Source organism: Bos grunniens, chromosome 20 (assembly GCF_055505025.1).
Source record: "Bos grunniens cultivar Pamir isolate PY7600 chromosome 20, Bosgru_T2T1.0, whole genome shotgun sequence".
In the NCBI taxonomy this organism is placed as follows: domain Eukaryota; kingdom Metazoa; phylum Chordata; class Mammalia; order Artiodactyla; family Bovidae; genus Bos; species Bos grunniens.
In genome coordinates, this window is record NC_141184.1 from 36,570,195 (window position 1) to 36,583,787 (window position 13,593).

The 13,593-nt window shown below is 36.7% G+C and overlaps 1 protein-coding gene and 1 long non-coding RNA gene across 17 annotated transcripts in view; one reads left to right on the top strand and one right to left on the bottom strand.

Annotated features, from left to right (window-relative positions):
- Nucleotides 1-13,593, bottom strand: part of FYB1 (FYN binding protein 1) — a 179,096-nt gene that overhangs the window by 38,143 nt on the left and 127,360 nt on the right. For 13 of the 15 annotated variants that reach the window (XM_086361513.1, XM_086361510.1, XM_086361517.1 and 10 more), the window contains one exon: nucleotides 9,907-10,063. In XM_086361513.1, the coding sequence (XP_086217639.1) occupies nucleotides 9,907-10,063 (157 nt within the window). Of the gene's footprint in view, nucleotides 1-6,036; nucleotides 6,289-6,320; nucleotides 6,342-9,906; nucleotides 10,064-13,593 lie in introns of those variants that run through there. The other 2 variants (XM_086361525.1, XM_086361524.1) reach the window with 2 other exon arrangements.
- Nucleotides 1-13,593, top strand: part of LOC147350256 (uncharacterized) — a 118,343-nt gene that overhangs the window by 25,810 nt on the left and 78,940 nt on the right. The gene's annotated exons all lie outside the window — the stretch shown is intronic.

The window sequence follows — 13,593 nt, forward strand, 5'->3', positions numbered from 1 at the left end:
GATCTTCTCTTCACTTCTTCCCTTAAATCTCCTATTTCTCTCCTTTCCTTTATCATTAGATGATTTTGTTTCTTATTTCACTATTTAGCTGTTATTGGGAGTGAACTCTCTTAAGAAAATACATTCTTTTTACTTCCAAGCTTATCTACAATTACACCCATCCTTACATCTCCTGACCAAAGTTCTTTCCATCTGTGTTCTGAATGCTATCTGAATGATCAGTTATTTCACTCCTTTTATTCCTTTTCTTCTGTGTGTCATCATATCATTTATTTACTATTATTGTTTTTCTTCCACTCCCATCCCTAAATGTCTCACTATAGTAAGTCCTCTACAAACAAATCTTCAAGTTGCAAGCTTTCAAAGATGCAAATGTGTGTATGTGTTTGCATATCCAACTACGTCAGGAGTAAGTGAAATTGCAGCTTGCCCTCTGTCTCCTATTGCTGATGATCCTTCAGCTCTGCTATCTCCCACCTCTTCTTCCTCCCCCAATTAGTATCTCTTCTTCCCTGTTCACTCAATATCAGCCCCTGTATGCCAGCTATTGTAATGTTCTAGTGTATTTTGAAGATACTGTACCGTAAGAGTAAAAATATTTTCTTTACTTTTTTTGGGTTTGTTTGTTTTTTATGTATTATTTGAAAAAGCCTATAAACCTATTACAGTACAGTACTATATAGCCCATTGTGTTAGTTGGGTACCAAGGCTTGTAGTTACAGCCTAAGCAGTACTTACAACCTAGGTTAGAACAAATGAACTTAAGAGCTTCCTCTCGGAATGGACCTTGTTCATATGTAAGGGACTTATTGTACTGTTTCCTCCCTCAGCCCAAGTTACTCTCATTCATAATTTCTCTTCGCCTTTATAAATTCTACATATCACCACAAGAACATCTTCCTCTTCCCAGTCCAAGTAGGAAAAACTGTCCGTACTCACTTTACTGGCTCTCCTCCGCTTTGTCTCATCATTGACTGCAATCTAAGTTCCTTCGCTAATCCTTCACTGAAACTACTCTTAAAAGGCTTAATTACTGAATCCACTAAACACGTCTCAGCCTGCACCTTCCTGTTGCTTTGTGGCCCTTAACACCATATCGGCTATTTTGCCTTCCTGGAGCTTCTTTTGGTTCCATGAGAAATCTCTTAAAGCTCGTGTCTTGTCTCTCTGGTCTCAATCCCACAATTTTCTTTGTGGATTAGTTTCCTCTGACTTCTCTTTTAAGTGATGGCGTTCTTCTGTGTCCTTGTCTTGGTTTCTGCATTTTTTCCCTTCTACCTTTGCCCCAGATGGTCTTACATTCTCACATGCTTCCTCACCTTCACAAAGTATCTTAATGTTGGTGACTTCACACTGAAATCTCAAGCCCATAGAGAATCTCATATTCTTTGTTTCAGACACATCTATCTATCTATCATCTGCCTATCTATATATTCATCTTTCTGTGTTTGTATGTCCCACTGATGGCTCTATATTAACATCCCTGAAGTTGAGGTTTTCCTTTCTCATTTCAGCCTAAATCTGTTTTTCCTACTCAGTTTCTTACCTTGGTGAATTGCACCACAAATTCACTTCACCACCCAAGCCTCACTCAAAAAGTGAGAGCCGTTATTTCTCACTCTTTTACAGTGCTATGTGAAATTAATCAAGTTCTGTCAGTTCTACATATTTAATGTCCCCTATAATACACTCCCCCTCCGTCTCTCTCCCCTGTCCTGCTAGACACAAGAGCAGGATTCTACCGTCACTAGTGTGGACCCCTGCAGTGGCCTTCTGGATGGTCTCCTAGTAACGAGAACTGTGCTTCATCTTTTCTACCCTTAAAGTCCCTTCTTTATGCAGCTGCCAAAGTGATCTTTCTTATGTGAAATTAATAGCATTTGAAGAATGTGAACAGGAAGAGCCTTGCTATCCCTAAGGCCATAAAAAGGGTTTAGTGGATATCCTTGTGACTCTGGAAGAAATACCTTAGATACATATGTGTAGTCATAAACTTGTATCTAATAAGTTCACTTAAAAAATTGAACATTTAAAAATTAACATATATGCATAGCTTACTATCTAGGTAAGTATGAACGTCCAGTGAGATTGATCATGACGTGACGCTTGTTTTTCTTACTTGGCCTTTTTAGATCTTAGAAGATTCAGAATTAAATACAGAAAGGATGAAGTAATTCAAACCCGTGATACAAAAATCTGTGAAGTAAATTTTCTAATCATTGGGACAATAATGTATGTTCAATATTTTAAGTGTTTGTTATGTTTAAGAAATTTGTTACATTAGATATTTGTGAGTTAGGCTTATTATTTTAGTGGAAAAGTAAGGACTCTTAAGTGTTGAATGTCTATGATTGCTGGCCTCACAAAACAGAATCAGCTAAAACGATGAGCTCCTGATAAAAAAAATCCACCATCACCTAAGAAGGAGTCCTACATCTTACCTAAACAAAGAAAGAAACACATTTAGAAAATAGAACGAAATTTGATCAAGCGCTTGTCTATATCCAACAGCCAGTTCACAGAGGAATGGGGAACACACAAGCTTACTATAAGGAAGCGATCAGCACAGTGTAGACTGTGGGCAACTATAATGCCCACCAACAACTTGATGTATTCAACAAATGAACTACAATAAGTAAAACGAAAGTAATACAAGAGGAACCTATAGCTTGAAAGAGAATTGCAAGACATATAAGCCACAGACTTTGCTTGGATTCTTACTCAAACAAACAAAAAAACCCACACAGGATTTAAGAGACAACTGAATAGTGGCTTGATGTTTTCTATTAATAGAAAGGGTCTATTTTTAGGAATACCTACTCAAATATTTATGAATGTAATTATATGATGTTTGATATTAGTTTCAAAATAATACGAGACGAGGGAAGTGGGTAGTGTATAGATAAAACAAGATTGGTAGTGAGCTTATAATCGTTGAAGTTGGGGAGGGGTATATGGGTACTCATTATATTATTCTCCTTGCCTCTTATATGCTTAACATTTTAAAAAATAAATATGTTTCTTTAAAAGTATCTGAAAAATCCAATTGTAAATGCAATTGGATTATTTAAAGGACCTGGATATGATTTAATAGATTTATGAACTGTTTACAAATTCTTGAGAGGGTTTTGCTGAGTAAAGTTATGAAATTTGTTCAGTCAGGCATCAGAAATGCTTAAAAATAAAATTCAGTATGTAAATTCATACATGCAATGTCAAACATGTAAACGAGTTTAATTACTTAAGTTTATTATGAGCATAAGTATTGATATGAAAGAATTTAGTCTGAGTTGTCCAATCATTGATCAAAGATCCCCCTGAAAATAATCATTTTCATTGAAATAAAAATTACTGGGTGTATAAATAGCATAGCAAATTATGTGAATTTAAGTACTTAAAATAAATTAGGCCTTTGCACTATTAACTTTAGTAAATTGAGTATTAATTAAAAGCATAAGATGTAAAGTACCTCAGACATCAAAATACATTGACATTCTATAGAATGAAGTCTGTTGTCCTTTTCATAGTGTGCAGTTCCTTAAGATCAGCCCTGCTCTTTTACAGTTTTATTTTTCATATTTCCTCTTCTTACATCATCTTCTTTTCAGATATTAACACTGAATTCATGTATTCTGTGAAGACTGGTTTCTTGTTCCTCCATGCCTAGCCCACACTATTGGCGTTCTCTGGAGCTCTGGAGTAATCCTCCCTTCTCATCATCCCCTGTGGAGGCCCTCCTTAATCTTTAAGATTCTCCTTAAACGCTCCCTCCTCTGTGAAGTTATCTCAACTCTCCCAAGCTCATGCAGTTGCTACTTCCATATGTCACACATTGCTCACTACAGAGACTATTCTGGATTACTATAATTATACAGCAATTACTTGCAGGTCTCTATTCCTTCACTTCATTTCACTTCATTCCTACTATGAGACCATCAACCCTTGGTGTGATGAGATTATGTCTTTGTTGGTTAATTATTATGACTGTCATTTTCAGGAAACTGTTAGAATAATTCTTGTCAGGTATAGGACTTTCGACTAAATTAATGCTGTCTTAGTAACACTAAGAAACTAGCATTTATTACTAAAGCAAACTATTATTTTTGAAAATAATATTAAGTTAAAAAGACTACTGGACTTGCAGTTAACTTCCTGAAACACACGGAAGAGTAACAAATATTTGCAAAATGAAGATCTGTGTAGCATGCTCATACATATCTACTTACACTTATGCAAACCATTTATTACTTGTAGATAATGTTTGCATGCATGCATATATTCAGGGACCCAACATTATAGCATCTAAATTTTAGTTTTATATAGGTCTGAATTCAACACAAATAGAACAGCAAAATATTCTAAGTATGAAATAATGTTAAGAATAGGAATAACAGTGAAGAATAAAAGGAAGAAAGATGAGGGGGAGGAGGAGGTGAGTGTCATGGATAGACCCAGATCAAACTGTAAGGAAAAAAAAAAGTGTCACAGGCATTGAGAAAAGCCAAACAGAGAGAAACAGACAATCAATGAAACGAGTCACAACCCAAGTCCTAGAAAATGAAGCAGAGGGGGTGGGTGAAAAAGAAAAGGAGGCTTATCATTTGTTACAGTAAGGACATCTATTCAAGAAGGTCTTTCACTATAGTTCTTTGTTTTTCTACTTTAGCCTACAGAATTAAAAAAGAAAAGCAAAATTAATTTAATGTTATGACTGTCATGCTCAGAAAGCTATTAGAGCTCTATATCCTGACTTTTAAAGATGGGAAGCTATTGACCTTTATACCTTATTTGCCATTCATGACCTTTATTCTGTGACTTTAGCATTTGTCAGTTTGATTCTTAAAGACAGAGGAAATCTAAGTGACACTTTGTCCCATGCCTGCCCTCACTGAAAATGAAATCCAGTGAATTTTTCTCTGGAACATGTCTTCCTGTATTTAACGCATGAGAAATTATACAATTATGATGACTTGTTTAAGCCAATGGACTTAGGTAAGTCTGTCTGGGAGTGCATGACTGATATGGCAAGTCTCAAATTCCAGAAAATGTTAAATATTTCTAACTAGTAAAAAAAGGTTACAGTGGTGAATTCTTACATTTCCTCTAATTTTAGAGCCAGAAAAATCTTACACTAAGAATGATCCCAAAGTAAGATCTGGTTAAACTTTCCTTTTTCAACCATAGTAATTTCCATTAGTTATTATTTCTTATTACTTCACTTTTCCTGTCTCATTACTATTAATAACCATGTAATTTGCTTTGTATACTAAAATATTTAACTATTGGTTCTATATTCATATGAATAATCAGTTACATTGTTAAAATTATAATTAATATTTTAAAGTGGCACCAAGAAATATGTTACCCTAAAGAAGTTGATTTGAACACTGAAAATGATAAACGAGCTCTTCTGACCCATTTCAGTTCCTCTACAAACATCTGAATAAAATAGAAAATGGAGCTAGCTGCTTTCTGACCACTAGGTGGGGAAACAATACAATTTAAAATGCAGTATAACTTTGGCTTCAACTACTTTCTTTTAAAATATGTTTATTATTTTAAATTCTCACCTGCCTCCAATTCTTTACATTCTTAAGGAAAATTCTGACCTGAACAATATAATTACAAGTGACTTCTGGGAAGTAGGCAGGTAATAATGGCATGTATTCTGAAATTCTTTCTTTGATCCACATTAGAAGTTTTTGTCCTTGCCTTAAGCAACACAGACTCTACACCCTGGGGGATATGTGAACCTTATCAGTCATTTATGCCTCTTGGGAGCCAGTCCCTCACCTGAGCACGGGTTCTTTTTCTAATCCTTGGTTCTAGGAATGCACTTCCTCTGTGATCCTAACAGTGTCTGACTTGAAGCATGGAGTATACTTCCACGACAAGCATATATTTATAACTCAGAACTCCCTTCCAGCTCTTCACTTCTTACACCTAATTGCCTCCTCAACATCTCTGCCTGCATGCACACCACAAGCTTTGCACAGCTGTGCTGTCCTGATTTTCCCCACTCCCAAACTTACTCACCTTCAGCCAATCTCATTCAGTTATGGACACATCATTCCTGGAGTTACTCAGGCTCAGAACCTTGGAGTCACCCTGGATCTTCTTTTCCTTTCATACCCTAAGTCCAAATTCTGTGGTCTCTACCTTCAAAGAACATCCAGAATCTGGACCCCTGTCATCATCTCCACTGCACCATCCTGGTTAGAATATCTTGCCTGCATTTCGGTAGGATCTGCCTAACCGGTTTTCCTTCTTCAACATTTGCCTACTACCTCTTTTCAGACAGCAATTAAGGCAATACTCACAAAACGTGAGCCTGAAAATATCACTGCTCCACTCAAGCTCTTCAGCATTTCCCATGTCACTTAGGATAAGAGCCATCATCTCTATCACGACCTGCAGGGTCTGCATGAGTCTGTCTCTACTACACTTTCCATCTACTCCAGCCTCAGTTACCTCTTTCCGAGTCCCTAGACACTCGAGGACTTTGTCCTGTCTGTCCTCTCTGACTAGACTAGAATGGTCTTCCTCCAGATATCTGCATGCTTTAACGCCTTTACTGCCTTGAGTCTTTTCTCAAGTATAACTTCCTATAAGGCGAGCAACCCTCATCTCTCCTTTTAAAGTTGCAACACACTGTCCCCAGCCGTCACACTACACCACCTAACCTGCTCTACTTTATCCCGCATCACTTGATATTTGCTAACATTCTATATCCTTTACTAGTTTCTTATTTTTTCCCTTATGACTCTTGCCCCCTGCTTTATGTGAGCAGGGATCTTTATTTTGTTCACTGATATTTCCTGAACTTCTATTACAAAGGCACAAAGTGGTGCCTCACAAAATAATTACTAGAAGGGCAGTGGTGCAAAGAAAAAGCACAGAGACACCCATCTTTCACAATTTTACTTAAAGATCATTCTATAAATTTCCCTCTCGCATGAAATATAAATTTGTGTGTCTGACTATCAAGACCCATTTTACTTTCATTTCCTCTTTGTGTCTTTTCTAGCTTCCCCTACTTGCAGGAAAGTTTCCAACCTAGATATTTCTTCATTTTGGATTTTACTTGGGCTCTCTGATGGAAGCCTGAAAGTCTTACACCATATACCACATTTTTACTTTTGAAAAAATAATCATCTGACAGATATTCCTTAGCTTTCATCTTCATCTGACATTTAACTTTTAGATGTGACAGTTCCAGCATATCTAGGCAATGTAACATCTAAATTCTTGTTTCTCAGCATCTTTTTTTTTTTCTGATAGTATACATTTTGAGGAGTTGGTAACTCTTAAATGAATCAGATTTTTGAACTAGGAGTCCTTAATAAAATGGAAATAAGGATGAAGTTAAATTGATTACAACTGATGGATTTTGCTAATTTCTGATGTAAGCAATGTTACAGGCAAACATTTGAACCTGGTTGGTTGGTGGACTCTTTTCGACTTTGTAAGAATTTCCTAAATATGTGGGAAACTGACCAACATCGGTAGGATGCAGTAGTCCAGGCTACTGGTCTCTTTGAAATTTGTTCTTCCTTCTACAACTTTGTATTCCTCACCTTATCACAGTGGATTCTAGGGGGCAGGTTTACAGAAAAGAGTTAACGTAGCAGGCCTGAAGCTGCTATTTTAAAAAGAATCTTCTACCAAGATAGTCTGTTGGCTTATATCTGGGAACTCAGCTTCTAAAGCATTCCTTGCACTGATAGGAAAAGTTGCCTAATGATAAGAGCGCTTTGCTGTGTCTAGACTGTATAAACAACACGACTTATGGTGAACACCTGCTTTACTTCTAGAGGTCTGGTATTTTGGTAGTTGCTAGGCAGAAGGTGCCTAGGTGGCAGCTTTCAATGGAAAGATGACTGTAATAGGCTTCCCTGGGAAGCAATACCACACATGCATTGCATTTTTGTAGCTAGAGAAAGGAGCAGTTTTACTCTGTCCACTGCCAAGTTTAGAAGAAGAGTATGACTAGGATAAACCTCAACCACGAGTACTCCTGTGTGCTGGGTCCTGAGTGTCCTTGCGGTTGATCCCAAACCTAGGACTGGTCCCGGGGATGCTCAAACAACAGCAATAGTGATAAACCCTCCTGCATGATTTCTTCAGTCAAAGAATCACCAGTCTTTTTGCCTTATCAATTATCAAGAATTCATACTCAAGGTACTTACTGAAATTTCTCACTAGAATTACACAGGATCCAGAAGCCTAATTAAAGCCAGCTGTTGGGATAGAGTCATATAATAAGCCTCAAAAGTACTGAGATCAAAATCTAATGGGTTAGATTCCTCAGAGTAGGATAAAGACACAGGATTTAATACATGTGAAAAGAAAGCAATTTATACAGAAATCAAGTTTATATAAGAGCACATATTAGTTATTTTAATTAAGTTAATATTTATTTGACACTCATATGTTAGTAGGCAAATGGCTCATATTCTGCTTTGGTAGCTGGTTGTCATAAACTAGGATTCATAAACTCGAATGTCTGGAAGGGCATGTGGTTAACATAAATGTAAAATGCAGGCTGTATGTAAAATAGTAAACTGCTCTAACATCTTGTATTCAGTTGGAGTTCTCTTTTTAACCAACAGCACCCCCTCACTCCCCATCAAAGCCTAATAAAGTGAAATGTAGCACTAACTACCCATGACAAGTGTGTTTTCTTTTTTTTTTTTGACAAGTGTGTTTTCAACTCCTGTTCTAAATTGTAATTATCAGCATTGAAGGAAAGCTGTCAATCAGACATGGTATTAACTGAGTCTATCATAAGGCTTATGGTTATTAAGTACTTTAGAATGTAATGAACATCAATCTGGTAGGGGATTGGAGTGAAGGAAAAACAACTGGAGCTAAATATTTTTGGCATATTTGTGGTAAAGGATAATCATGCAAAACAATTTTTTAGAAGAAGAAATAGAAGATCTACTCTGACTTGCCAACAGAATCTATGCTTGCCATTGTCTATTTCTCTTTGAAACAATATTTCATTCTATCCCAGTCTTCTGCTTTTTTTTTCTCAACCAGCTCTTCTGGTAAATCACAGATAAAGAGCCTGTGCATAACAACATATACAGTTCTGATATGTCTAAAAAGTACCATCTAAGAAAAGTGAAAGTGGGCTTGAATAAGTTTCCTATTTTTTAAATACACAGTCAGAAATCTGATTACTCAGAGAAAACCTCCATTTTTTTACTTATAGGAGGTTATTTAGCAGAGTGGTTAAACTTTTAAGTATACAGTGGACTCAGACTGCTATTGACAGTCTGCTATTGAGAGTTACTTAACCTCTGTAAAGTTCCATTTACTCATCTGTGAAATGATGAAAACACTATCCACTCAATAAAGTCATAAGGATTATATATGTAAAGTGCCTAGCATGTTACAGGCCGCCAACAAAATATTATGGTGGTATTGGTAGTAATGATGGTGGTGATGAAAATGATGGTGGTGATGAAAACGACGGTGGTGATGAAAATGACGGTGGTGATGAAAATGATGGTGGTGATGAAAACGATGGTGGCAGTGATGCTAATGGTAGTGGTGGCGGAAATGATGATGAAGGTTAAGGAGATGGTGGTTGTGTGGACCTGAAGAATGCTTCAGAACTTCTAAAAAGGCTCTAGAAATTTTCCTCAAATGAACTCTTAAGGGGAAAACCATTGCCAAAGCAGATAAATAAGAATTGCTAAAGGATATGGAGGTGTGAGAGCAGCTTGCTAAGCCATCTCTTCTCCCTGCTAACTGACCACTTTTGTGGCTCCACCAGAGTCACACGGAACCCTCAGCACTCAGCCAAGCACATTTGAAAATTCCTGACAAGAGATTGACAAAGAAATGGCGAAGAAGAAAAAAAAAAAAGAAATGGCGAAATAATCTTTTGCTTACTTGAGGTCTAAGGGAGGTTTAATGTTTCTGGGAGGTAGACTTGGGGCTGGCAACTGTGTTGGGTGAGATGCTGGCAATGGTGGCTGGCTGGCTGGATGGGATGGTGGAGGTGGCGGTAGAGCAGTTGTTGAGAAAGTCATTGGTCCTTTGTTGGTACCTAAGAAGCAAAACAAAAAATACTGTGAATCAAGACAAATCTTCATCATGCAAGAACTGGCCATTCCAAGTATGCAGAAATGAGGATTTTAAACATAATAATGAAGGAAATGCATTGTAGGTTGAATGAATGCTTTAAAGAATTTAATACTCTCAGTATCACGGGACATAGATTTTTAAATGTTCCATTTCTCCCCACCCTCCACCACCCAGTTTACTGATGTATAATTGACAAATAAAATTTTAAGATATTTAAACTGTATAATGTGATGATTTGATACACATATATATTGTGAAAGGTTTCTCCCCACCAAGTTAATTAATATATCTGTCACTTCACGTATTTATCTTTTTGGGAAGGGTGGCGAAAATACTTAAGTTGTACTCTTTTAACAAATTTCAATTATACAATATAGTGTTATCAACTGTAGTCACCATGTTCTGCTTCATATCCTCATACTTTATACATCTTATAAATGAAAGTTTCTACCCTTTGACCAACCACCTCTCCCTTTTCCCCTCAACTCAGCCCCTGGCAACCACTTTTCTACTGCTTATATTTTATACAAAAAGTTTCCTAATTCCTTTTAGATATTTCTGCCTCTCTTATGGTAATTATTAGAAATACTACCCTCTCAGGAGCCTGGCTACAGTCCATGGGGTCACAAAGAGTTGGACACGACTAAGCAACTTCACTTCACTTCACTCTCTCCTCACTCTCATAGTCCTCTTGGAGTTTTAAAAATTGTCCAGTCCCTACACCCCTGACTTGTGACGTTCCTTGACAGGAGAAAATCTCACAGGCTTAGCTCATGTTTTCTTTGGCCAGCCATTTTTTGGGGGGTTGAGGTAGGGATAATTAGCTCCCTTATAAATCTGATAAATGAAAATTTCTGATTACATTTATCTGTTAGAAATATTTTTTTCTCTTTGTCTTAAAGTTTTTTGATATTTAAGGCTAACTACTTTTTCTTGTATTTGATTAGTAAATTTTTTCATGGATAATTTGTCACTAGATAAATTGGATAATTTAATGATAAATTATCATTGGATAATTTAAGAAGGCCTTCCCTACCCTGAGAACACATAATTATTAACCTTATATTTTCTCCTGTTTCTCATTGGATTCATGTTTTTACATTTAACTTTTAAAAATTATTAGTGATTTATTTTGGAATTAGATGTGAGATCAGGATCTATTTTTAATGGGTTTATTGTTGTTCTTAAGTTATTTACCAATGTCCCAGGACCATTTGTCTAATAAGGTATTATTACTCACCTCTTCTTTCATAAAACAAATATTAAAAATCCTAGTGAATGAGACAGATGAAAATGCAGCTTGTTATTTTAAGTTATAAATAATATGGTTTGATAGAATCGTAAGTGACTTGAAAGCTTTATACAAAGAGAATAAGCTACTTCGAATGGATATTAATAAACCATTGGTGGTTTAGTCACCAAGTCGAGTCCGATTCTTGCAACCCCATGGACTGTAGCCCACCAGACTCCTCTGCCCATGGGATTTCCCAGGAAAGAATACTGTAGTGCATAGCCATTTCCTTCTCCAGGGTATCTTCCTGACTCAGGGACCGAACTTGGGTCTCTTGCACTGCAAGCAGATTCTTTACTGATTGAGCTACCATGGAAGCCCTAATAAACCATTACCCAAAGAGAAGAAAAATTATTTATTAGCCATTTGTGACATCTTTTCACGGAAAATGTTTTGACAAGTGGGAGACTCCACCACATGAGAGTGATCTAAGGCCTGAAGGTGAGAAATTATAGACATGGTTTGGGGAATGCTGAACTGGGTAGACTAGAACCCAACCTACCCTGAACTCCATGTGCTATGGATTTATCTTTACACAGGATTAGGAGGCTTTCTGATGGGGCCGTTGGGATGGCCCCCTGCTCTTCTTCTTGCCGGGCATCGACTCCTCCTTCCCAGGTTATAATAACTTGAGCTGTCCAAAAAGCGGTGTGATTGCCTGGACTTGTAACTCCAAGGGGTCCTCAGGGAACTATGACAGCCATCTCACCACCACCACCAGAGGGCGTGCCTGAGGGCGCAGTCAAACCAGAGGAAAGGAGAGCTGGGAGATGGAGAATTGGATGGGTTGTTTTTCCAAATTACTTTTGGAAAACTGTTAGAGATAATCTGACAGGCTAAATGAGACACTAAACTATAAGTGTCTTGTTCTTCATTAAGCTTGAGGGAACACACACTAAAGTATTCCTATGTTACACTAGTATTTAGCAATGGGATATTTTGCTTTGCAAAATCTATGGTCACTTTCAAATACTACAAGGAATATATTTGCATGCATACAAAATAATACTAAGGAAAAGCATCTTAGTTTTTCAGAGAGGCAAAAAACAGGTAGACTTGCCTTACTATAATATGATTGGTTCTACAATCTTAATGTAAACTTCAAAAATTATGCCAAAATATAATTTAAAATATCAGAATTCTCAAAAGCAAAAATCTAGTCTGATGTGATGGAAGAAAAGAATGGATATTGAGTTATAATAAAGCAAATAAAGAAGAAACAGAAACAATAAATCTATAGGAAATTTCTGAGATTAATTATAACATAATAAATCAATTTTTTGCTAGGAAACATTTTAGGCATTTGCATATGGAATTTTATTTAACTTACATAACACTTCTTTGGGTATTTGTTATCTAGTTTCCATTTGATAAGTAAGAAAACTACCGAACTTCAGAGAGCCAGTAAGCAACAGAGGTGGAATTCAAACTTAGCCAGAATATAAAACTTAGTTGATATCTTATGATGTTTGTGCCCTTTCTGCCATGTTCTGTCCATGCTCTTAAAGTCATGAGATGGAAATTATTGATAAGTTCAAATGGACATACTAGCAGATTTTCATAAGTCCAGCTTTTCTAATTGGTGCCTTGCCTCTTAGTAAAATATTGAACTGTTTTCAGTTTTATTAGGGCAATATTAACTCTGGAGACTATAAAATAATCTATAAAGGAATTCAAATAAAGTGGTGTTTTAGACACATGTTTCAGAATTTGACAATCAGATAGCAGGAAAGTAGACATCCAGGAGTTGGTGGAAAATGGGGCTCCAAAGATGGATGACTGATATAGGTTGACAGGGCGAAAAATGTCTCATGATTTGGAACTGAGGAGCCTGAAATAAAATCATGAAAAGATCTAAAATATATGAAATACAACAAAGGGAAAGAACAACAAGTTTAGAATTTAGTTAGTATCAAGAATTAGAAATGTAAAGCTAGAGAGTTAACAACCAAAACTCTGATCAATCTATCTATCTATATATTTGGGTCTTATCCCTCAAGTCTCAGGGATATCAATATTGCCTAGGTAGTCTGTGGCTTTACAAGAATTGAAAAGACCATTTGGAATTTCTTCCTCCGAGAAATGTGCAGGGATATGGGCCTCATAGTAGCAGACACAGCAAGACTACCGGATAGTACAGGACAGCTCAGCTGCAGTGAGCTAAGCAGGGAAGTTTACATCCTACTGCCCACTCTCATCCC